The 26,151-nt window shown below is 41.6% G+C and overlaps 1 protein-coding gene and 1 long non-coding RNA gene across 6 annotated transcripts in view; one reads left to right on the plus strand and one right to left on the minus strand.

Annotated features, from left to right (window-relative positions):
- Positions 1-2,223, minus strand: part of Mybl1 (MYB proto-oncogene like 1) — a 35,370-nt gene extending 33,147 nt beyond the window's left edge. Inside the window, exon 1 of one of the 3 annotated variants that reach the window (XR_006069212.2) lies at positions 1,905-2,070. Coding sequence is in view for 2 of the 3 variants with exons in the window: in XM_006974680.4 (XP_006974742.2) it covers positions 1,905-1,924 (20 nt within the window). In the remaining variant the exon portion in view is untranslated. Of the gene's footprint in view, positions 1-1,904 lie in introns of all 3 variants that reach the window. The other 2 variants (XM_006974680.4, XM_015993522.3) reach the window with 2 other exon arrangements.
- A 3,686-nt stretch (positions 2,224-5,909) lies between these two features.
- On the plus strand, positions 5,910-17,719 carry LOC143271786 (uncharacterized). Of its 3 annotated transcripts, none has more exons than XR_013048918.1 (4): positions 5,910-9,235; positions 11,442-11,931; positions 12,868-13,099; positions 15,968-17,719. It is a non-coding gene; the product is annotated as an uncharacterized LOC143271786 (long non-coding RNA). The 3 variants fall into 3 exon arrangements; XR_013048917.1 differs by having other exon boundaries at positions 5,910-6,664; positions 9,149-9,235; positions 11,442-13,099; XR_013048916.1 differs by having other exon boundaries at positions 11,442-13,099.
- The last annotated feature ends 8,432 nt before the right edge of the window (positions 17,720-26,151 follow it).

Raw genomic sequence — 26,151 nt, forward strand, 5'->3', positions numbered from 1 at the left:
AAAATATTTTACCCTCAAATATTTCACGTTATCCTTTAATATACATGAGTCATGTTCAGATATACAAGGAATTTAACAGCCCATAGAACTCACTAAAGAAAACCCAAAGAAGCACACCAGAGATGATTTCTCATCACATCCTCTATCCATATACCCCAGAGAAGTGTAATTTCACTGCAGCACAATTACTCCAGACTTACAACTCTTTACACCATTCTATATTGATTCAATTAACTTCAACTAACTGGCAAGAAATGAAAATCAACAGTACAATAAAATGCTTAGAGGTCAAACTCACAGTACTGTTAATAAAATAAATTACAAGAAGTAATTCTTAAATCATTTCTCCTTAGCCTACTATTAGGAAGCAAGATCAACTGTGACATGAAAATGCAAAAAACTGAGAGAAGAATGTGACATTCATATATCAGTATTTAACAGTAAATGAAGACAACGAGGACAGAATTAGCCAAGATACTGTTTCAAGTAAGATTAACAATGATTCTAAGTAGATAATGGCACACAGATATACACAAGGTTCTCTTGGCTTGATACATTCACTTGTCACTTTACAGCATTTCAAAACACTGTTAGACTTCAAAATTCAAAAAGCCTAAAGCAGTACCGAGCAATCTTAATTATTTCCAAATTTGCATGTTTTCTGAAGATGGGAATGTTACGTCCTTAAAGTTGTAGACCAGCAGTTCTTACCTGCATGCTCCTGTTTCATTTCCCAAAAGATAAGTGGCACGATCCGTAGTCATTTGTGGTTGTCCAGACTAGGGGGAAAGGGCTACTGTCTTCTACTGAGTAGAGGTAAGGATGCTGCTAAAAATCCTACAACTATCTAACACAAAATTATAACAGTGACAAGGTGGTGTGCCTGTCCGTATATGCACACTTGTTCCACTTCAGTGTTCAATCTATTCTGTAGCTGCTACACATAAAGTAATTATGTATAAATTAAATTTATGTTGATGCCTGCAGAACCATCTTACATGCAGCAGAGATGCTCAATAAATGAACAAAGCAAAGTATTTTATGTGTCGTTATTTTAAAGCTAAATCTTCAATGAATGACTCCCAGTAGTAAGTTCCAACCCAGGAAATACAACTCTTAAGATTTTGAGGCTATGGATCTAGGTAAATGGAAGTATTTGTAAAAATCTGCTAAACACTTCTCAGGTTTCTTTAATACTGAAAATCGAGACACTAGGTTTTTGTCACCTGATTATTCCACACAATTTAGGAGTAGCTATTTACATATATTGTATAAAAGTTAGGTTCGTAAAGACATTCTAGCACATCTTTCAACAACAACAAAATTGTGTCCTGCTTGTTATAACACAGATACAGTCAGAATCAAACATGAACACTCGGAATGCACAGTAACTACGACACAGTTTTAGTATCAAGTTTACAAGAAGGTAACAACCTAACAATCTTCTCAGAACAGCAGTATGGGGATGACAGAAGAGACTTAGCAGGTCCCCTTCTTAAAAGATTTCCCAGAACGGTGCCCGCCCGCCCGGGTTTGTCACGGAGATCCTGTTTTGATTGGCACGGGTAAGTCGGAGGAGAGAACCCCGGCTTCCAGTCTGGATCCAGGCAAACACGACCACTTCTCCTGGAGTGTCGCATCCCCCGAAAGGACACAGACTTACCTGGCAAGAACCCCCGTACGCGGCTGTGAGCAGTGGGAGACTCCAGGCAAAGGAGCGACCACTTGGGAGTGTCCCCCACGGCGGTCCTGACTCTCCCGGGGGACGGATGCGCTCCGGCCGCTGGCCGACGCCGGTGTGGGGCAGCGGCAAGGAAAACCCACGGCCAGGCCCGAGCGGGCCTGAGTGGGGCACCGGCGGCCAAGGACCGCTAGGCCCGGGCCGGGGGGACGATGTCACCCACCTGCGCGACCTCTTCGCCATCCTTCAAGTACCGCATAGGCGCGGGCTGGGCGGGGACGCGGGTCAGCCTCCTCCAGCCTCAGGCGAACGCTCGCTCTCCGAGACCCTCCCGCCGCTTCTCCCCGGCTCCTTCCCTCAGGCGGCCGAGACAGGACCGCAGGCCCGGTCAGCGCAGGGCCAGCGGGACTGAGGGACGAGACGGGTGGACCGAGACCCGCCGCTCCTTCCTAGCCGCGGCCCGGCCCGGCCAGGGATGCCCTCGACATGTCAGGAGGCGTGCTCCCGCCCTCCGCCCCTCCCGCCGCCTCCGCCTCCGCCTCGGAGCTGCCGGCCCGGCGCGGCTCCGTCACGGGCGCCGACCCCCGCCCTCTCCCCGCAGCGAGCAGCTCTGCAGCACTCGCAGCCTCCTGCAGGGTTTTGTCCGCACCGCCGAATCTCGCGCCCAGCCTCCCTCCAGAGCCGCCGTTTGAATCTGCGCACGCGGCCCCGAACCTCATTGGCTGGCGCGGCTGCGCGCGCGGGGGGGCGGGGCGGGAGCCGGGGGGGCGGGGCGCGCGCGCGGCGGAGGGGCGGGGCGGGAGCCGGGGGGCGGGAGCCGGGGGGCGGGGCGCGCGCGGCGGAGGGGCGGGGCGGGGCGCGCGCGCGCGCGGCGGAGGGGCGGGGCCGGCCGGGGCTGGACCGGAGGGGAGGGGGTTGGGGCAGCGCCGCCGCCGAGCCCGAGGCGGGCGCCAGGGAGGCCCGGTTCGCGAGCCGCCGAGCCGACGGGGACCCGGAACGCCGTCGGAGCCGCACGGCGGGGGGGGGGGGGAGGGGGGCGCCGCGGAGGTTGCTGGGAAGGCGAGTTCGCGGGGCCGGAAGCGGCGCCGGGACCGATCCCGCCGCGGCCGCCTCCTCTCCGGAGAGGTGCGGAGCGCGTCCCCGGGGCGGGGGACGCTCGGGGTCCTGGTTCGCGCGCTGTGAGCCTCGCCACTTCGGGGGCGCGGTCTTCCGCTGCACCTTCTGGCCAGAAAAGTGGCGCGGCCGTTATTTTTTAAGCTTTCGGGAACTAGTTCTGCTCACAAATGACAGGGAAAGTGGCCAAGACCCTGTGATAGCATCGCTTGTCCCCCCCCCCAAAAAAAAAAATGAATAAAAGTACGACAAGGGGAAGACGTTATCTGGAGACTTGCGTGGAATGGGAAAGGGTTGATGCTCAAGAAGCTGAACCACGACTTCATCTACAAAGGGCGCGGGATGCGATGCGCGCTGGACGGGTGGAGGAGCCCGGAGTCCGGGAACTGCCCCGGAAAGCTGGGGATCTTGCATAAGGAAAGGAAACTTCTTGCAGTTTCAGCTTCTCTGACAATTATGAATTACGCGGTCAAAGAAGCATACCAGGAGATTATTAACTATAGTAACCATTAGACACGGTGAAGAGCCCAAATTTGCAAGGCACCATGCTCTACTGCATAGAGTGCTGACCCACAGGTTAATATTGTAACAAACTGACATTTTTGCTATTTTGAAACTGTACGCTTCGTCTTTTGCAAATCAGAGATACAGGTGCGAAAACAAATCAAGATGAGCTTGCAATTCGATACCATCAGGTAGATAACACTCGCTTTTTAAAAAAAGCAAACTTCCTTTTTCTCAAGGTACAGATTCTGGGAAAGGAAAGCACTTTTAAAATATTGTTTTCTGGGTTACTTAGTAACTTCTAAAGAGAGAGACTAATTTAGAAACTAATATTTTTTGAGGCAAGGTGTTGTTATGTACCCCAGGCTGACATCAGCCCGGCTTCATAATCTTCCTGTCTCAGCTTCCTCTGGGTTAGACTGTGGACTGCAATGGCAAGCTCCTCCTCTTAGTCTTCAAATGTCATTTGGAATCAGTGCTTTCTTATTTACTCTTGGGTCATACATTATTCCATTTATATTCTAACAGGAAGCAAAACTGCTATGTTTAAGTTATGATCAGTTTTTAGAACTTGAAGGCAAGTGTTTGCAATTTTGAAGTAAAATTTATTCCCATCATTTTATAAAGGGAAAAGTTCTCCAAAAGATAGTATTGACTTTGTATGCTATTATAAAATTTATTTTTAAGAAATCTAAAGAAATACAAAATCATTTAAATCTTATAAAACTATATGAAGTATGAAATTAAAATAGTTCACAGCCGTCGGTATATACTAGCTCAAATGTATCAAACAGATTTGAGGGGTTTCTTAAAAATTACACATTTAGGCTGGGGAGACGGCTCAGAGGGTAAAGCACTTTGCCATGCACGTGTGAGGACCCGAGTTCAGATCTCCAGAACTTTCCTAAGTCAGGATCAAGGAGCATGTCTCTCTGTAATCCAGAGCTCCTATAGCAAGACTGGAAGCAGATACCGGAGAATACTTGCACGTTCTCAGCCAGCTAGACTGTTTTTATGTAGTGGTGAACAAGACTGTCACAAATAAAGAGGAAGGCAAGGATCAACACCTAGTGTTGCTAGCCTCTGACCTCCACATTCGCAGTGTGGTACATACACAGGCTTACATGCACTCACACACATACAAGATTTTAAAAAAATAAACATTCAACACACGCCTTTCCCGGGGCGACCTGACCTGGGCAGCAAGGCCAAAGAATTACCCTGCCCAGCGCTTGTCCTTGTGGCGCCAGGCAGTTGGGCACTATTATGGTGAGCAAATATATGGTGGAGTATGGGAGAGAGAGAGAGATGGTGGTTCATGTCCTGTGGAGAGAGGCAGATCTGAAGAGGTGAAGGCAGTGAGGAGCGGACTGAGGTGGGTGGCCACTTGCCACCCCGGGTCGTGGTGATGTCTGGGCCTGAGCTGCTACCCAGGGCCATGCCTGGGTCCGTGGCCCTGGCGCAGCCATGGTCTGTGTTGATGTCCGTGGCTCCTGTGACCACCGAAGGTCAAGAGGACAGGGCTGCACAGAGTTGGCCCCGCCCCTCTCAGGCTGCCAGGCTGGGGAGGACTGGCCCCGCCCCTCACCCCTGCAGCACTCGGGAGAGCAAGTGTTAATCTTCTCCTGAGCAGCACAATGGAGCTGGCCCTGTCCGCAGTGGCCTGGGTGAGACGGGCGTGAGGGTGAGAGAGCTGCTCCCGCCTCCCTCATCGGCCCTGTGGTGGCGTGGGTGAGGGAAAGATGCCTCCCCCGCCCCTGGCAACCTGCAGCAAGCAGGGACCCAGACCCTCACCAACTGCAGCCCTCGGGGGAATGGGCCCCGCAACTCGCCTGGGCAGCACAGTAGAGCTGGCCCTGTCAACGAGGGGCATGGGGACAGGCAAGGATGAGCTGGCCCTGAAAACGTGAGCGCGGGGGATCTGGCCATGCAGCGGGGTGGGCAAGGGAGAGATGCCCTCCCACCTCCACCCCTCACCACCTATGGTAGGCAGAACTGGCCCTGAGGGCAGGAGAGCAGGAGAGCTGTCCGTGCCGGTCACCAGCTACAGCCCTCGGCCGAGTGGCTCCTGCGCCTTGCCTGGGCAACACAGTAGAGCTGGCCCTGGTGGTGTAGGTGTGGGTGAGTCAGCCCGAGGGCATGAGAGCAGGAGAACGGGCCCGCGCCCGCCCCCTTGCTCTTTGCTTCCTAGGGTGAACGAGCTGGAGCAATGCTGGAGAGCTCACCCTGGTGGTGACCATAGGGACGGCTGGCGGGCTGACCAACCCTACAACCACCCACCCCAAATCCACCCCATCTATGATCTGCTGGAGCACATGAAAGACCCAAAGCTGCAGGATCTCCACGACACAGGGCAACAACAGGATAGCCAAGAGGAGTTTCAGCGAGGGCCCAGCATCGACAGTGTAGCAGAAGCCAGAGGCCTCCAACCAGACCAATGACTCATCGCAATGAACACTCACGAGTAAAGATATGTGAACTAAAGGGGTTACTGTGTGACTCCCTGGGCCACACGAGATTTCTTCTCTCTCTCTCTCTCTCTCTCTCTCTCTCTCTCTCTCTCTCTCTCTCTCTCTCTCTCTCTCTCTCTCTCTCTCTCCCTCCCTCCCTCCCTCCCTCTCTCTCTCTCTCTCTCTCTCTCTCTCTCTCTCCTCTTTTTTTCTTTTCTCTTAAATTTTATTTTATTTTATTGAAGGGAGGAGGTTGCAAGGGCAGAGAGAGGATACACAGGGACAGGGAGATGAATGGCCTTGAGATGCATGATGTGAAAGACACAAAGAATAAATTCAAAGTTTAAATAAATAAATAACATTCAGAGGTTTTATACTATTAAAGAACTCTCAAAATTCAGTGAGAGGAATAAAAGAAAAATCCACAAAATAATGACTAGGTTAATTTGCCAAAAAAGATATAAAAATGAGCTGAGTGTGGTGGTTCACACTTGTAATTCAGCAGCTGGAAAGCAGAGGCGGGGGGCTGGGAGTTCAAGGCCAGCCTGGGCTAAAAGAAACTATCTCAAGAAGAAAGAAAAAAATGAAAGAAAGAAAGAAAGAAAAAGAAAAGCAGAAGAGAGAGAGAAAAGTAGCAAGCACATGACAATATGTCTCACTTCATTAAATCATTACAAAACTGCAGATTTCAACCACGGAGAAGCCAGAAATGTAACTCCCAAACTAAAAAGGTCAAGGCAAAAGGATTGTGAGTTCTAAGCCAGCCTGAGTTACACAATGAGACCTCATCTAACAATATATAATAAAAATATGATGACAATGAGATACTACTATCAAAAAGAAAGAAAGAAAAGTGCTGGTGAAGATGAAAATGTTCAAACAAATAGAAGTTCCCTGCTCTGCTTGCAGAATGCAGGTAGTTTAAGCACTTTGGGGAGCATTTATAATTTCTTCATTATAATTTTTGCAAACTGGGGCTGGAGAGATTATGGCTCAGTGGTTAAGAGCACTTGCTCCTCTTCCAGAGGACCTGGTTTCAGTTGCCAGCCGGTATTAGCAGCTCACTATGGTTTGTAGCTCCAGGTCTAGGGAATCTGATGCCCTCTTCTGGCCTCCCTTGACACTGCAGTACAGGGACGTGTACTCTGTGTGTGTGTGTGTGTGTGTGTGTGTGTGTGTGTGTGTGTGTGTGTGTGTGTGTGTGTGTGTGTGTGTGAAAAACGGAAAATAAGCCAAGCATGGTGGCACATGCTGATGATCCCAGCTCAGACACAGGATTGCTGTGAGTTCAAGACCAGCTTAAGGGGCTGGAGAGATGGCTCAGAGGTTAAGAGCACCAACTGCTCTTCCAGAGGTCCTGAGTTCAATTCCCAGCACCCACATGGTGGCTCACAACCATCTGGCACCCTCTCCTGTATACATAATAAATAAATAAATCTTAAAGAAAAAAAAGACCAGCTTAAACTACATAATGAATTCCAAACCAGCCTGAGCTACAGAGTGAGACTATCTTTTATAAATAAATAAATAAATAAATAAACAGCAACAAAAGACACAAGAAGGGATCGCTTTCTTACTTTCTACTCAACAACTGAGAATGGTTTGGACAGACAGCTAATGCTTATGTCAAGCTTTTCCAGTGAAAATTCCTTCAACTTTATATTCACATTCCTTGATAAATTTATTTTGTTGTTCGTGTTCTCTGGGGTTTGTTGTTGTAATGCTGGCTCTTTGAGACAGAGAGTTCATAACTTGGGCTGGCCTCCTACTGCCTCAGCCTTCAGTCTGGGATTTCAGACATGTTCTCCCACACCTGGCAGACATTTCAATTATGAAAATAATGTTTAACACGCTTTACCAGGGCTCAGGATGTAGTTCACTTACAGAGCAACTACTTAGAATATGTGAGCAACTTTGTTCCATCACTACTCACACACACACACACACACACACACACACACACACACACACACACACACAGTACAAGCTTTACTAATTCCCTTTCTCCTAATCATTAAGTAAAGTCCTCCCCCGGGGAGATACACCTTCTTCCCATCTTCTGTGATCAAAGACCAAGTTCACCCAAGATTTGCTGGTTTGAAAAGCTTTGGTTAACGGTACGAGGCTAGACTGTTAATAGAAGTGTGTGCACAACCATTTCCATGAGGAGATCTTTGTGTTTTATTTACAGCTAGCTTCCCAGTCTTTAAAACAGGAACACACCCAGCCATCAATAAATGAAATCTCTGTAAAATAAATGAAGACAAGCGCAAGTGATAGCCAAGCATTTGAATATGTATGCACACAAGAATGTGATAAAATATAAATTAAAGTATATTTGAAATGCCATGACACAGCTATTGTAGTCCAAATTTTCCCTAAGTTCTAAGAGCAGTATTTAAGTAATTCCCTGATACTGGCATTGAAAACTGATGTACTTTTTGTAGAAAGCAATAATGAGCAAAATCCATAAATCATGCACAGCCTTCGACAGATATTCTAACTGAAGGGCATAATTCAGTAGAGGAAAAAGAACAAGATGTGTCTGAATATTTATAGTAGTGTATTTCATTATAACCCCAAGTGAGGAACATTCATACTTAGAGACTGGCTCAAACACTTGTTCAGCCAATAAAAGTCAGGTACAATTGAGATTCTATTAAATGGCTATTCCCCGTCTAAGGCCTTTTCCGTGATTCACATGCATTTGTCTTGGATGATATTCATAATTTCTTTAATCATAACAACTCTAAAAACTGTATGTATTATTATTTTCATCTGTTTTATAAACCTGGAAAATTGGACACCCAAAGGTTTATTTGTCCAAGGGCATACAGTGGCAGATGTGAAGGAGAGCCAAGCTTCACTCTTAATACTTGAGCGTCTATGGGTGCACGGCTATAAATACAGTGCACGTGAGGTACAGAGATAGTAAGGGGACGTGCAAAGACATAGAAGTGGGGCTTACAACAAGCATGACATCATTTACATAAGTAAGCACTTGTGATATAAGTGAGCACGTGTCTATCACGCGAGAAAGGTTGGCCTGTGAACTACATAAACTGTTAACAATATTTAACTATGGAGAAAAAAATCAAACGAAGCAAAAGAGGCCTTATAGTTTTTACTGTATGTTTTTGTATTATTTGACTCTTAACATTAATTCCTATGGTGGGTTTTTATTTTTTAAGATGATATTAAACCCTAGGAAGAAGCAGCACAGGTGTGGTACCTGCCCTGTGGCTTTCTAATGTCCCCAAGAGCCCATGTGTGGAAGAAAGGCCTGGTGCTCAGAGCAGCACTGTTGGCAGGGGAGAGCCACTGAGAGGTGGTTATTGGGAGTGCATACCCAGGGAGAGGCGGGGCTCCGGCCCTTCCTTTTCTTCTCCTTCTGCCCCAGCTCCTGGTGCTCTCCTGCTGTGATGTTCTGCTTCACCTTACCCCCAAACAACAAGGCCAACCAACCAGGGACTGGAACCTCCAAACTGCAAGTCCTCCTCTTCGGTATCTCATTACTGCAGCAAAAAGCTGGTATCAAGATGTATACGCTTGTTCCTACTTCACTAATGCTAAAAAAAAGAAATTAATTTTTTAAAAAAGATGTTCTCCGGCAGAAATGATGAGACTATACCTTATGTATTTCATCTGAAAACAAAACTCCAGCTGAGAACTGGGTCTTGGATACAGAAATGTTTGCTCCAACCTGACTCCCCCAACCAATATTTTTACTAATCTCTACATTTAGAGTACTATTTAAAATTCCATGGAGATTATTAATAGAAGTCACACTATCGAACATAAGCAGCTATACGATTCTTAGTTCAGCTTTTAAGTTTAAAAATAAAAACAGTTGAACTGAAAAAAAAAAAAAAGTTGCAAGAGAGAAACGCATCAACCCATGCGTTTGTTTTCTGGGGTAGACATGATCCCCCAAATCTATTCATGTCCGATCCCTAGAACCTGTGAATATATCACGTTATGTGGCGAGAAGGATCTCTTTTTTTGTTTTGGTTTGGTTTTGGTTTTTCAAGACAGGGTTTCTCTGTGTAGCTTTGCACCTTTCCTGGAACTCACTCTGTAGACCAGGCTGGCCTCGGACTCACAGAGATCCGCCTGTCTCTGCCTCCCGAGTGCTGAGATTAAAGGCAGGCACCACCACCACCTGGCTCCACAGACAATCTTGATGTGGAGACTTCGTCTGGGTTAGCCCTGCAGGCACTAATCAGGAGGAACTTAAGGACTACAGCAGCAGCAGAAGGAGGTTACACTACTGTAGAAGCACAGGAAAGGGCCATGAAGCAAGGGATTCAGGCCACTCCTAGGGACCAGAAAAACAAGAAAACAAATTCCCTCCTAGAACTTAAGAAAGGAACGCAGCCCTACTAATGTCTTGCTTTTAGCTCAGTGAGATCCATTTCTCACTCCTGGCCTTCAGAGCCTTAGGATAAGAAACCTGTATTGTTTGAGTCACACATTTGTAGTAACTGGCTATTGCACCAATAGGAAATGAGTTCACATTCTCTGAAATTTTCAACATTCTGGCCTGTAGTAATAAAAATCATGCTTTCTCTTCAAAAAGTGTCCTTTCACAGTGTTTATATGTTGGCCCTTGCTTGCAACAACTAATCCTACTACCCAGTATTTGAAAGTGGTGGGCAGAAACTCCAAGCCAGGAGAGAGGATTTCAACATTCAAAGCAGAAATAACTTGCCAACCTATTACCCACCCCCTCTCTTCAAAGCAAGGTTTCTATCATTCCCCCATGGAAACATTTCGTCTACTAACACGCAAGCGCATGTGCTGATCTGTTCAGTGCTGGCCTCCACCCCTACTTTATCAGAGGCAATAATATATCTTATCTTTTTTCAGTTTTGTCTTCTCTATGGAGGGAAATTCTAGGCATTTCCACAGGGAACAGTGAATTTTACAAATTTTAGGGGAAATCGTGACTAATGAAGGTAATTACTGGCATTTAATTGTACTGGGAGTAGGAACATGTAACTCTTGTAAAGTTTAAGACAATACTACAGAAGGAAGAAGTATTCTGTGCCCCACTTAATTTTCAACCAGTCACGTAAGTGAAAAACTGATTTTAATTCTTTAAGCCAAGATCCTGACTTCTTTTCACACATGAACACAAGTTCATGACTGGTTCTTACACTGTCTAAAAACACATTGGAACAGACTAGCTAGATAACTCACCAGCTAAGGGTGCTTGCCTCCAAGCTTGATGAACTAAGTTTGATCCTGGTACCCATGTGGTAGAAGAGAACCAACCCCCACAAGTTGACCTCTGACCTCCACAAACGAATGAGTCATGGCATACCCATGCACATGCACACAGACAGACACACAGACAGAAAAATAAGTAGAAAAGTGGCTTTTTAAAAATATATTGAAGGGGTTGGGAACTGGCTCAGTAAAGTGTTTCCTATGTAAGCCTCAGGACCTGAGTTTGGATCCCAGCACTCAAGTGAAATGCCAAGCATGGTGGTGAAGACCTGTAATCCCCATGCTGGAGAGGTGGAGACAGCATGACCTCTGAGGTTTGTTAGCCAGCCAGTGTAGATAAATGGATGAGTTCCATGTTCAGTGAGAGATCTTCTGTTTCTCCTCTAAATTGTCAGTAAAACACTGCATTAGCCCCATCTTCTGTTACCAAGATGAAATACCTAAGGTTTATTTTGCTCAAGGAAAGTTCTGGAAGTTCAGAATCCAAGATCAAGCTGGAGAAGCACTGCATTGGTTTGGTCCATAGCATCAGCCTAACTGTAGAGAGTCAAAATGCCAAGTGTACATATGGGAGACTATCACATCAAACACAGAAATCCAGAAGACAAGCATAAGTATTTCTGAAGATGTGGCACAGTGATCTAAAGACTTCTACGGGGCCTCATCTTCTAGTGCAGCCGCTCTAAGGACCAAACCTCAGTGAATGAATCCTTGAGGCACACACCAAGCAAATCCACAGCAAAGCAAGAAATAAAGTGCTTTAACCAGGCCGTGGTGGCACACGCCTTTAATCCCAGCACTCGGGAGGCAGAGGCAGGTGGATCTCTGTGAGTACAAGGCCAGCCTGGTCTGCAGAGCGAGATCCAGGAAAGGCGCAAAACTATAGAGAAACCCTGTCTCGAAAAAAAAAAAAAAAAAAGAAAGAAAAGAAATAAAGTGCTTTAAAAAGTGGTAAGTAGCCTACGATCTTAGCCAATCTTGTCTTTGCTGCCCCCCTTCTCCTTTTCAGTCAAATTCCTGCAGAGTATCTAGACCTCGATCCCCATCAGCCTCCCACCCTCTAGCATGCTGACCTTAGCAACACCACCATACTGTTGCAACTGTGGCCTAAATCCCATCACTTTGGACGTTTGGAGAAAATGAATTTCTCTTCATTTTACTTGAAGTTTGAATAGCATTCAATTTCATTTATACTCTATTAGAAATGTATACTCTATTTCAATTTCATTTATACTCTATTTACCCCTTGATTTCTGTGATATCCTGTCTGTAGTTTGCACCCCTCAGGACCTTTTGCAAAGTCTGTCCTGCTGACTCCTCAGAATTCAACATTTTATTTTCAGCTCTTTGTAGTCTACACTTTCTTGCTAGACAGTCTCATCCATGCTCATGATTTCAGTTGTATTCTGTGGTTAATGGTCAATTTCTTTTAGTCCCAAAACCATACTTGAACTCTGTATTTCTCCTTTTGGAAGCACTGAACACACCAAGTTGCCATGTCCAAAGCAGAACTTACTTCCAACTGTAATTACTTCTGAGTTCTATCTGAACTAACAGTACTGCCAGCCAGCGTCTCAGATAAGGAAGGGCCTGTAGAACTCCTGGCCTGGTCCCAGAGAGTAGCACCTAGCCCTAACCCTTCCTTTGTTTAACCATCTCTTTTGTTTTTCTTACCTTTTGTTTCTCTTATCACGTGAATCTTGTTTGAGAGTCAAGAACCAGAGAGTCTCTCAAGGATCAAAGGCCTATGAAAAACTTGGTTCAGGAAACCTGGAAAACCTTGGTACCTGAGAAATCAAGTAATTTGCACTTGGCATTTGGTCTCTGGGAGCTCCTTTTAGGTTGCTTTGAAGGTACAGAAATTAACTGGCTAAACTGTAATTACAGAGAAATAAAAATGCCCAGGTGAAGGAATAGGGCTTCAGTCCTTCGAGGCTGGACCCCCCTGCAGCCATGAAAGGCTATATTCGTTCTTAAGATGCTCTGAGTCGTCATTCCATGATCCCTGTGAACCCCACACCTGTGTTGCAACACACAGTGACAATTGGTGCCCAGTGTGGGGCTTGAAGAAGGATAGAGAAGCTGGCCATCTTAAGAACTGGAGGGAAGCGCTCTCAGGGTAAGTGGACTCCAGGGTCAGCAGGGTCATGGGGAATTTAAACTCCACATCTCAGGAGCAACAAAATATACAGTTGCTAAAATGCTTGTCAAAATAAAAAGTGGTAACCTCACAATTTTTTTTTTTTTTTTTTTTTTTTTTTTTTTGGTTTTTCGAGACAGGGTTTCTCTGTGTAGCTTTGTGCCTTTTCCTGGAACTCACTTGGTAGCCCAGGCTGGCCTCGAACTCACAGAGATCCGCCTGCCTCTGCCTCCCAAGTGCTGGGATTAAAGGCGTGTGCCACCACTGCCCGGCCAACCTCACAATTTTTAAAGATAGAAATACAATGGCTGGTGAGACAGGAAATAAATAAAGAAAAAAGACCTGTCTCAATAGAGAGAAGGGAAAGAATAAAATAAATAAAAAAGGAAATCTTCCCAATAGAGAAGAGGGAAGGAAAAAAATTTTTTTTAATTTCCCGATAAAAAAAGAAAAAAAAAATTTAATTTAAAAAAAAAAAGGATTTTCCTGGTAAAAAGGGAAAAAAAAATATTAAAACTGGGCCTAAAGATTATAGGCCCCGTTACAAAAAAATAAAGGAGAAAAAAAGCCTCTTCCCAATAATAATAGAGAAAGAAAAGGCTCTTTCTGATATAAAAATTTCAGGATAGCTAAAACTCTGAGCTCTTTCTGCTTGCAAGCACAGAGTGGCGGTATTTGAATTACAAAGAATCAACAGGTGGGCCTCACTGCTGCTGGCTGAACAAGCAAGCAAGCCCAGCTTAGAATTTTGTTATCTGGTTGCTTAATTTTGGCTTAAGTATTTTTTATTTTTCCCTCAGAATGGAAATAACTCAATATTAAAGATCCCTTTGTGGGAAATGTTTTCTATTTTTCCCTAATGGTGGAAATAACCCATTATTAGTAATTCCTTCATGGGAGAAAGAGGAAGTTCAAATGGGCCCAACTTCTGATGAAAAATAGTTGCAGTCAGGATGTGGAATGCTAAGTGGATGCCGTTTAAATTTCCAGAGATGTTAATCATTCAATGTATAGAGGAAGTTCTTCTCTTTTGATTGTCTAATAAATGTTTGGATGAATGTTTGATTTTCATGATAGATAAACTAAAGGAACAGGATTCACAATTTTAAACTATATATTAAGTATGCTCTTGTCTGTCAATCATTACTGAGAATTTGGCTCTGCTCTTTAAGTTGCTTTCTAGAAATTCTTAGTTAAATTCTATAGAAATGTTAACACCTCAAACAAATTGGATGTTAGCTTATTAAATAATATGATTGCTAAGATAAAAACTCATAAAAATAATCTCTTACTGATAAAGAGGTTACAAAATTATTTTTCCACTAAATAAAATACAGATAAATTGTTTGATCCATATTGTTAATAATTGATGATTTACATTAATGTGTTACTTGGGATCTATAAAAAGTGATCCTCTTTTTAAGATTTTATAAAAATACTCCAATATATTGCTTAAAGTTACCTCTTAAAATCCTATAAAGATTGTATTTAATGCTTTTATAGATGGCATATGTTAAAAAGGACCATGGAAATAAAAGCTGATGATAGAATTGCTCAATTGTTATTATTCCCATACTTAAAAGGCAAAGCAGCTCCAATGAACAGGACAGAAGGTTTTGAAAGTACTGGGAAAAAGGTATTTTAGCAAACAGTCATTAATGATAAACAGCCTAAATTAAAAATAAAATTAAATGTGATTGAGATTGAAGGATTATTAGATTCTGATGCTAGATATATCTATAATTTCACAAGAATCCTGGGATCCCAACTGGCCTTTACAAGAAGTCTCCACTCAATTTGGAGGCATTTAAATCTTATCTCAAATAAGACAAAATTTAAAATGGATTAAATATATAGGCCTGGAAGGACAGATAGGAATGTTAAAGTCTTATATGGCTGATATAGCCATAAATTTATGAAAAAGAGATTAGTTACAATAATGGGAAGCTCAAATTAATATTCCTACAATTTCAAAAACAGCTCATAAATTGATATTTAAACTGGGATATATTCCTAAAAAAGAGCATCAAAAAAATTATAAGGGTCACAGGCTATTCAGGCTATACAAAGAAAAGATAGGACAAGGATTTGGCTATCTGAATTTAGAATAGGAGCCACTGCCAGTAGCCCAACATTATGTCAATATTTTATAAATCAGCCACTGGAAGCAATACATAAACAATTTCCTCAATCTATTATTTATCATTATATGGATGATATTTTATTAGCTACTTCTGATACAGATACCTTAGAAAAATGTTTAATGTAATACAAAAAATTTTCCCTGTTGAAGATTACAAATATCTCCTAAAAAAAAAATACAAAGAGGAGATTCTCTTAACTATTAAGGCTATAAACTAAATAAACTGAGAATTCAGCCATGAAAAGTACAGATTAAGAGAAATAGACTGCTTACTCTTAATGATTTTCAAAAATTATTGGATAATATTAACTGGCTGTGGCCTATAATTGGATTGTCTACTCAAAAATTAACTAATTTGTTTCAAATTGACTCAAATTTAAACAGCCCAAGACAGTTAACAGCTAAGGCTAAAAAAAAAAAAATTAATCCTGATAAGACAAAAATTACAAAGTGCTTATATGGATAGATTAAACCTTATAAAAGATGCTTATTAAACAGAAGGGGGATATGAGGACCCTCCAGAGATAGACTGCATAATGCCCTACTAATTTAAAAATGTTTTAAATGCTAATGAAGCAGGAACAACATTGAGTTATGAAAAGAACTGCTGAATTGAGTCAGCCCATAGATTATAAGTATTAAACAGCAAAGTAATCCACGTAAAGTGTTAAGTTAGGGCAGAGGTTATGCTTATGTTTCCACAGGAGACATATTGTAGATTATTAATAAATTGTGGGTTCCATCGAAATTGATAAAAATCCACCATGAGCAAAAGACATCTCCAAGATGCTGCAGATGCAGGAATGCCTCTGCCAAAGTCAAGACACAGGAAACCTTTGCAACAAACAACTGATCCTCCCCCCTGGGGACAGCTGAAGAGTTTGTCTGATACAGGAGAGAGGACTCACAAGCCTCTGAGTGCTACAAACTTATTTCCTGCCATGCTTTCCTTGGTAATGGTACAGGTAAAAGGGATGGATCATAATTATTGGGCTTAAATCCCCAATCCTCCAATTAACACAGCAGTAAATTGGGGAGACAGGAATACTTCTGTAATGGTTAATGAATCTCCTTGGCTACCTGGTCCTTATGACAACCCGAGGTCCTGCTCAGCCAATATAGGAGGGTGAAGTGATTGACAATTACACCGTGGGAGTACAAGGAATTCCTATTTACATGGGGAATGGAATTCAAGGCCTAAAAGTAACCTCTCAAGTATGGCTATCCATACTCAATACTACCCAATATTATCGTAAGTTTTATATGCTTCATACATCCGGTTTTAAAGGACAAGAGATTAATGCTACTAATTCCATAAATCTACCGTTCTGTGAGATGAGGGTTACCAACAAGGAATCTGACTGTATACGTTGGCAACAGTGTAGGAGTGAGAAACCTCGAATGCTAATTAATATCTCCCAAGGAGACGTCATTGATTGGGTCCCTTATGGCACCCCTCAAGGGAAATATTCTCACTCAGAGTTAAGATGGAAATGGTATAATATAAATGGAACTGTGGATATCAATGCTTCTATTAATGAACCTATTCGATGGCATGGAGTTGGAATGGCAAGTCCTCTCCTGCAATTTGGTGATTCATTTCAGACTAACTTGTGGAAATTGACAAGTGCCTTCCACCCTCTTGAGGCATGGGAAGGAAAAATAAACCTTAAGGATGATAAGTACACTCTGTCTTTCAGACTAAATCAAAGCCATTCTATTATGGCATGTGTACCATTACCTTACTTGCTATTAAAGGGGCCTGTACAATAATTACAGCTATTAAAGGGGCATCCAAATAATTACAGCATCACTTGTAAATAATGTACCCTTCATACCTATGTTAATTCCAGTATGTTTTTACATTTGACCTTTGAAAGTTTATATATTCTTAGCGCAAGGCCAGCAATTTGGATACCAATGAAGTTGTTGAGGCCATGGCAAGACTCTCCTATGATGATCCTGGTACAGGAGCTTGCTGAAAAAATATTAAAAAAGAACATGTTGTATGGATGGACTGGTGGTTACAGTTATTATGGGAATCATCGCATTGACAGCTACGGCAGCGACGGCTGGAGTGGCCCTTCATAAAGAAATCCAAACCGCTGGATTCATTAGAGACTGGCATAGACATTCAGAAGAACTTTGGACTGAACAAAATAAAATTAATAATGAGAGAATAAATGAGTTAGCTGAATTAAGGCAAGCTGTTGTGCTGTTAGGGGATCAGTTAGAGATTTTGAAGGAACAGATAAAATTAAAATGTGATTGGAATGTTTCTTGTTATTGTGTCACACACCTTTAAGATTTAATGAAAGCAAATATGATTGGGAAAAGGTTAAGATGCATTTGCTGGGTCACCCTAATTCTTCTCAGATGGTTTTTGATTTACAGAAAGAAATCAAAGAAACTTTTACAAAAAAAGTTACCTGATAAAACAGGAATGGATATTATTTTTTTAAAAAAAAAAAAATCTAACACATACCATCGCCTCACTCAAGCCTATGAATCACTCTAATAGATTTTTTTTTTTTTTTGAGCTGAGGATCAAACCCAGGGCCTTGTGCTTGCTAGGCAAGCACTCTACCACTGAGCTAAATCCCCAACTCTTCTACTAGATTTCTTATCCTAGCAGGTGTTGCCCTTGTTTTGGCAGTAGTAACTTTATTGGCTTTAAAATGTGTTTTGGTTACTTACATAAGATTGTAAGACAAACAGGTAAAAAGAATATTATATTTACTGGAAGGCTACATAACCTTCGAGATAATTGATTTTTTTTTAATGAAAAGGGGGATCTGTAGTGACAAGGGCCTGTTCTTTTGTGCCCAATTCCTCTTGTCCATTATTCTCTCCTCTCCACCCCAACTACCTATGCATTTGTTCAAGTTTTCCTCTCTCACCCAGTCTTTCAACTGATCTCCCAGCTTCAAGTCAGGTCCAATCCAACACACCTTCCACAAGTTGAGGTACTAAGGGATCTTTCAAAAGGTGAATCTGTTTATCTTCTACCCTGCTTTAAAAGCACATGGAGGAACAAGAAGCAAGTTAACTGCCTAGGGAGAAGGTCCTCAGAAGAAATGGGGCACTAATGGGTACAGATCTCTTTGGAGCTGATGAGAATGGTCTAAAATTGACTGTAATCATGGTTGTACAACCACCTAAACATGCTAATTTAAAAAAATTCACTTGCATGCTTTAAATATGTAAATCATATGACACTGTGGGTTGTATATGTTTTATCTGAAATACTTGGGAAGAAATGTTTCAGATTTAGGAATATTTACATATACTTAATATCTTGGGGATAAAACTCAAGCTTAAAAATGAGATTACTTTCTTATACATGTAACCTGGATTTAACTTTGTGTGATATTTTTCATCTATCTCTGGTTTATCTGTGGCTCATCCCATAAGTCAGGTGTGCAATTTTCAACCTGTGGTATCATGTCAGCCTAAAAAGTTCATATTTTGGAGCATTTTAAATCTGATTTTCAGATTCGAGGGTGATTAACCTGTGGTGTACTATGGTGATAGATGAGATTGCTAATAGAGCTAAATTCAAGATGACTGTATGGTGATATTTTATTTGTACTGAAATGTGATTTTAATTTTATGTTAATAAATAAAGTTGCCCTGGGGTCAGAGCTATTAGAGCCATAGCAAGAGCGTGGTGGTTAGAAGAGCTAGGTAGATTTCTGTGTGTTCAGGGATACAGCCAGTATTGGAGACATACGCCTTTAAGACCTGGGGGGGCTGTACTTACAGGCAGTGATGAGGCAGTCATGTGGTTGGGTTTACAACCAATGAGAAGGCAGAACAGAAAGACTATTTAAACACAGACAAACAGGAAGTAGCTCTCTCGGGGAAGTTAGGAGCACTGCAGGAGGTAAGATTTTATCTCTGAGCTCTGACCTCTCGGCTTTCTCTTTTACATTGGCTCTGTGTTTCTTATTTTAATAAGATGATTGGTTACATCTACATCTGGCGCCCAATGTGACAAGAATCCATTAAAAACTGCTTGGGGCCAGCTCCCTAGCCCGAGCAGCCGGCTCCCTAGCCTTCCTGGGGATTACAAATTGCTCCTGAAAAAATACAAAGAGGAGATTCTATTAATTATTTAGGATATAAAATAGAGCTACAAAAAATTAGACCCCAAAAGGTGCAAATTAGGAGAGATAGACTACAGACTCTTAATGACTTTCAAAGATTATTTGGAGATATTTCTCATCTATGAACTATTGTTGGGGTAAAAAATGATGAACTGACTAATTTGTTCAAAACCTTAGAAGGTGACAAGGACTTAAATAGTCCAAGAGAATTATCACCTGAAGCTGAGAAAGAATTGGCCTTGGTAGAAAAGAAAGTACATGAAGGGCACGTGGATCGTATTGATCCAAAGCTGGATTGCATTTTGGTTATTTTACCTTCTAGGCATTCCCCTACTGGAATATTAATGCAGAGGGAAGATATTATATTGGAATGGATATTTTTACCAAATAAACCAAATAAAAAATTAAAAACTTATGGGGAAAAAAATCTCTGACTTGATTTGGAAAGGAAAATTGAGACTTCGTCAATTAGCAGGAATAGACCCAGCAGAAATTGTCGTACCTTTAACTAAGGAGGACATTGAAAAATTATGGACAGAAAGTGAACCTTGGCAAAGAGCTTGCAGTAATTTTTTGGGAGAAATTAACAGCAAATATCCCAAAAGCAACAGAATTGATTTTATAAAGAGAGCTGATTGGATCTTGCCTCGAATTGTACGGCAAAAACCCATATCTGGAGTTCGTACATTTTATACAGATGCCAACAAACAAGGAAAGGCAGGTTACAAATCAGAAAATTTAAGTAAAGTGGTACAAAGTCCTTATAATTCAGTGCAAAAATCAGAACTGTATGCTATTCTGTTGGTATTAATGGATTTTTCAGAACCTCTCAACATAGTAACTGACTCTCAGTATGCTGAAAGAGTGGTATTACATATTGAGACTGCAGAATTTATCCCTGATGCTTCAGAATTAACTTCACTATTTATTCAATTACAAGATACAATCAGGAAAAGGAGTCATCCTTTATATATAACTCACATCCGATCTCATACTGGTCTGCCAGGCCCTTTAGCACAAGGCAATGATGAGATTGATAAATTATTAATAGGAAATGTGCTGGAGGCCTCAGAATTTCATAAAAAACATCATGTCAATAGTAAAGGTTTAAAAAAGGATTTTTCCATAACCTGGCAACAAGCCAAAGAAATAGTAAAGAAATGTCCTACTTGTTCCTTCTATAATCAAACGCCATTACCAGCAGGATGTAACCCAAAGGGTACTCAGAGGAATGAAATCTGGCAGATGGACGTGTTTCACTTTGCATAATTTGGAAAACTGAAATATGTACACCACACCATTGATACTTATTCAGGATTTCAATGGGCAACTGCTCTGAGTTCTGAAAAAGCTGATTCTGTAATCATGCATTTGCTAGAAGTTATGGCCATCACGGGTACACCTGCACAAATTAAAACTGACAATGCTCCATCATATGTCTCTATTAAAATAAAAGTTTTTTTGCTTATTACAAAATAAAGCATATTACAGGTATACCACATAATCCTACAGGTCAAGCAGTTATAGAAAGATCAAACAGAACTCTAAAGGATATGCTAAATAAACAGAAAGGAGTAACAAAAACCCCCAGAAATAGACAGCATAATGCTCTATTAACTTTGAATTTTCTGAATGCCAATGAGAAAGGAACAACAGCTGCAGAGAGACATTGGATAATAGAAAAAACTACAGAATTAAATCAGCCTATATACTTTAAGGATGTGCTGACCTCAGAATGGAAACCAGGTTATGTATTACGTTGGGGACGAGGTTTTGCTTTTGTTTCTACAGAAGATAAGCTGTGGGTACCATCAAAATTGATAAAGGTTCGATTTGAACAAGAGAAACCTCTTAATTAGAGGAGATGATAGTTTATCAACCAGCATGAACATCCAATTTAAACTAACTTGTACCAGTAACACATGCCTTTTCATTTAATCAGATAATAACTTGCCAAAAGGGAACATCCCCAAAATTAGTCTTGGGGAAAGGTTTTTGTTTTTGTCTTTTAGGAGAATGAAGGTTAAGGAATCTAAAGAACACAAGACAAATGAGACAACTGAAGAAAAGGGACAAATCATCTATCCTAAGAAACAGAGTGAAACGGTGTATGGGTATATATAATCTAAAAAATTTTATGTCTTCCTAAATGTTTGTTTCTGCTTTTCTCTAAAGATTTAACACTATTGGTCTTCTAATAGTCCCAGTTCAATTAAAATTTAAAGCTGACTTTGGAGTTGGAGAATGGCTCTCTCCTTCTTTAAACTCAAGCATGTTGTTAAAAGGAAAATACAAACTCCCTGTATCATGCCAGAATAAAAGAGCCATTTTCTGCTATGGGACAGGACAAAAGCCAAATTAATTAAGGGACTATTCTATTACTAATCTCAACTCTTTGATTCTATTCTGATTCTTTAAACTTTTCTTAAAGTATAAATTTTATATCAAATTTTACAAGATTAATATATATATACATTTTAAACTTTGTTAAGATATGAATGGTCATATAGAGTACTAACTAATTCTAGAAAAAAGGCTTCAATTAGCTGCATATATATGTCTTTGTGTTCGAGTCTCTTATCAGTTTTCTGCAGGAAATCACGGCCAGGCCTAACATCAACTGAAGTCTCCAGGAAGAAGATGGAGCCCCACAACCACAACAACAACAATTCCACGTGGACAATAATTAATATCACTGAACTGACAAACATCATCTACAGATCAGCTTTGAACTACAAGGTGCTCAGAGCAATTTTGAGATGACTAGCTGAGATGATCCAGTCTCAAAGACTACTTGAATAAGGACTTGAGATAAACCCTGAACTTTGGCATTATACACAGACTGGATAATAATGAAGGATATAGTTACCTTTCCTAGAATTTGACAATTAACCTAAAATTTTTCTTTCAGGATAAAGATAACTTCGCCCATACCCAGCAGGAAGCAATTTTAAGAATGACGCCCACATTTCCAAAGAGGTGGTGTGGGGCGGGTGGGTTTTTTTTTGGTCTTTTTAATGGGTTTTGGGTCTGGGATAATTTTCATTATTTAGGGGGGTAGGTTACAAGTTGTTGTCAAGGGCTAGGAAAAAGGCTAAGCAAAGGAGATTAGATTTAAGGTTCTTGTTTAAAAAAAAGAAAGAAAGAAAGAGAGAAGAAAAGAAAAAGACAATTACTAGTTTTAAATACTTTACATTATTACCAACTATTAGGATATAAAGAAATGAAAGTAGTTAGACATTACAATAGAAATTGTAGTCATATTAGATATGTTTTAAAAATTGAGCAGATACATTTTAGACAGGTCATCTTCAAACCCTTCAGAGATCTACCGAATATGGCATTTAAAATGTTTTAATAACTTAGAAATTTTTCTTTTTTGAGACATGTTGGCTCCTGACAGTACCAATCTACTTCAGAGAAAATATGGGCATTGAAGAAACTGCATATGGAGTTAATTTTCATTGTGGCAAAAGTTAGCCACTGGACAACAAAGTATCCTCAAATCAACAGGAAAAAATGGACAGACAGAACACGAAACAAAGGACTACTGATTCCTGCCAAAACAAGTGTTGTTATGGATTTATCAAAAGGCGTCTTCTGAGGCCAGGTCAATATGGCACCATCCCTGAAGTGGCCTTCACAATCTGGAAAAGGTACAGTGCCCTTTTCTTCGAAGGCAGCTGAACAGGCAGTGGGCCGATGGCTTCTGTTGTGCAATGGAACAGCAACTGAAAGCTCACCATGCCTCTCAATAGTAGACTGGCATTTAATAGAGGGATGTGGAGAAGAAGGGGATGCTGAGATGAAGCCATATATACACACCCAAGAAGAATAGACAGCTGAATTCAAAAACCATCAACAATTTCCAGAATTTAAAATCCTGAATCATGACATGACACTAGTGGAATTCAGGTGTTTCTGGTACATGGACTGCTCTCACCCAATGTGAGGTTGAACTGTTGACCTTGTGTACAACCTACTTCACAAATGAGTCTGTCAGATACGATAAGCCTATAGGCTGAAGATGATGCCCCAACACTGTGAAGAAACCTCAGGTGACTGTCCAGGCAGCTGGCTGTTTCTGTCAACTCACAAAATTTTTGGAAGTTGCTTTTGTGCACTTCCTGTTTTTATTTTTGTTAGCTAATATTATTTCCTTCTTGGGTCTCTGAGGGAGTTGAAGATTAGTTAGTTATAGTTGAAGATTAATTAGGATAGAAAGTGAATTAGATACATTTTGGACTTACTAAAATAGGATAGATAAGGGAATTATTTTCTCTGATTTGTCAAATACAAATGGACTAGACATCGTTTAGGTATTTGTTACTTGTATATATTGTATATAGTTATTGTACTTTTGTATATAGTTTTTCTTTTGTTAGTTATAACCTTTTGCCTTTTTTCTTTTTATTAAAATAGAAAAGGGGAAATATGGTGATATTTTATTTGTACTGAAATGTGATTTTAATTTTATGTTAATAAATAAAGTTGCCCTGGGATCAGAGCTATTAGAGCCATAGCAAGAGCATGGTGGTTAGAAGAGCTAGGTAGATTTCTGTGTTCAGGGATACAGCCAGTATTGGAGACATACGCCTTTAAGACCTGGAGGGCGGTACTTACAGGCAGTGATGAGGCAGTCATGTGGTTGGGTTTACAACCAATGAGAAGGCAGAACAGAAAGACTATTTAAACACAGACAAACAGGAAGTAGCTCTCTCGGGGAAGTTAGGAGCACTGCAGGAGGTAAGATTTTATCTCTGAGCTCTGACCTCTCGGCTTTCTCTTTTACATTGGCTCTGTGTTTCTTATTTTAATAAGACGATTGGTTACATCTACATGACTGACAGGAGATATTAATGCATTTATATAGGATAGGAAAGTCTTATTAATATAATCAATTCCCACTCACAGCTAATCTAAAACATGGTACTTTACAAGAAGTATTAAAATAATCATGTGAACATGTTCTTTATGTATGTGACTGTTTTGTGTGCCTGCTGCTGCCAGGGTACAGGTACATACAGCCATACCCAGCTTTTTACATGGTGGTGGGAACTCAAGTCGAGATCCTGATGCTAGCAGAGCAAGCTCTTACTGTAGCTCTAGTTTTCTCTCTGGGTCCCACCAAGCCCCGGCAGTCCCTCAGCCCACTTTAAAATAAACATACAGACACTTGTATTATTTAAACTGCTTGGCCATTAGCTTAGGCCTATCATTGTCTAGCTCTTACTCTTATATTGAGCCCATCTCTATTAATCTATACTTTGCCACCTGGCTCATGGCTTACTGGTACCTTACATCTTCCTTGTCCTGGTGGCTGCAGGCAGTCTCCTCCTTCCCTTCCTGTTCCCTTAATTCTCCTCTCTGTTAATCCTGCCTATACTTCCTGTCTGGCTACTGGCCAATCATTGTTTTATTTATTAACATATTTGCCATACAGAACATCCCACAGCATCTTACCACTAAGCCATCTCCCTAGGTCCTTTTTCTTTATTTACTTGAATTTTAAATATAGAGTCTTATTATATATTCCAGGCTGACCTTGAACTCCTGATCTTCCTGATTGAGCTTCCCTTTTGCTAGATAATAGAGGCATGTACCACCATGCTCAGTTTACAATTTGATTTTTATATCATCTCACAGAATCAAAAATAAATGTAACATTTACTAAAGAAATAACATTTCATAAGAAATATCATACGATAATAATCTTAAATTGAAAAGGGATTTCCTGCCGGGCGGTGGTAGTATACTCCTTTAATCCCAGAACTCAGGAGGCAGAGCCAGGCGGATCTCTGTGAGTTCGAGGCCAGCCTGGACTACCAAGTGAGTCCCAAGAAAGGTGCAAACCTACACAGAGAAACCCTGTCTCGAAAAACAAAAAAAAAAGGGGGGGGGGGAGAAAAAAAAAAAAGAAAAGGGATTTCCTAAATGAACCCTAAGTCAGACTTTGGTTACTAATCACTGCTTAAGAGAAACAAGAAATGGTGAGAGATACTGGTACAGAGAGGGCCATAAGTGAATCTCTCTATAATCCTTCTCTGCTAATGATGAAAATAATCCGATGGGTTTCTGGACTGAGATGTAGCATGGCTGGTTGACTGACTGCCTGCCATGCATGAAGCCCTGGATCCAATTCTCCAGCACGACATTATAAATCGGCACGTGCCTGTAACCCCCACTACACAGTGGCGGAGGTCAGAAGGTCAGAAGGTCATCCTCATCAGCACAGCCTGAGCTACATGAAACCTCATTTTAAAAACAACAAAACTGAGAACTGGGTTCTAGTCCCTAATTTGATTCTTGCCTTGTCTTTGCTTACGTGTGTGTGTGTGTGTGTGTGTGTGTGTGTGTGTGTGTGTGTGTGTGTGTATGTGTGTGTGTGTGTGTGTGTGTGTGATTTAAATACATTGAATATATTTAGTAGCAGAGATACTAATTTTCTTTCCCTAGCAACCATCTTATGACTCATTTCCTTATTTATTCGTGTGTGTGTGTGTGTGTGTGTGTGTGTGTGTGTGTGTGTGTGTGTGTGTGTGTGTGTGTGTAGGCCCGCACATGCATGGTCACGTGCCAAGTTCAGAAGACGAGTGGGCGTCCAGTCTCGCCTGCACGTCAATCTCGCGGGACTGAATTCAGTCATGGGGCGTGGCGGTGAGCACCGTTCCCACTGAGTCATCACGCTGGACCCTGGAGACTCTTCTGACGCGCCTTTCAAAACCCTCCTTTCTTGTCATCACTACCTCCTTATAGGCAGTACGAGGGTCTGCAGTGCT

The sequence above is a fragment of the Peromyscus maniculatus genome, chromosome 2 (genome assembly GCF_049852395.1).
Source record: "Peromyscus maniculatus bairdii isolate BWxNUB_F1_BW_parent chromosome 2, HU_Pman_BW_mat_3.1, whole genome shotgun sequence".
Taxonomy (NCBI): Eukaryota; Metazoa; Chordata; class Mammalia; order Rodentia; family Cricetidae; genus Peromyscus; species Peromyscus maniculatus.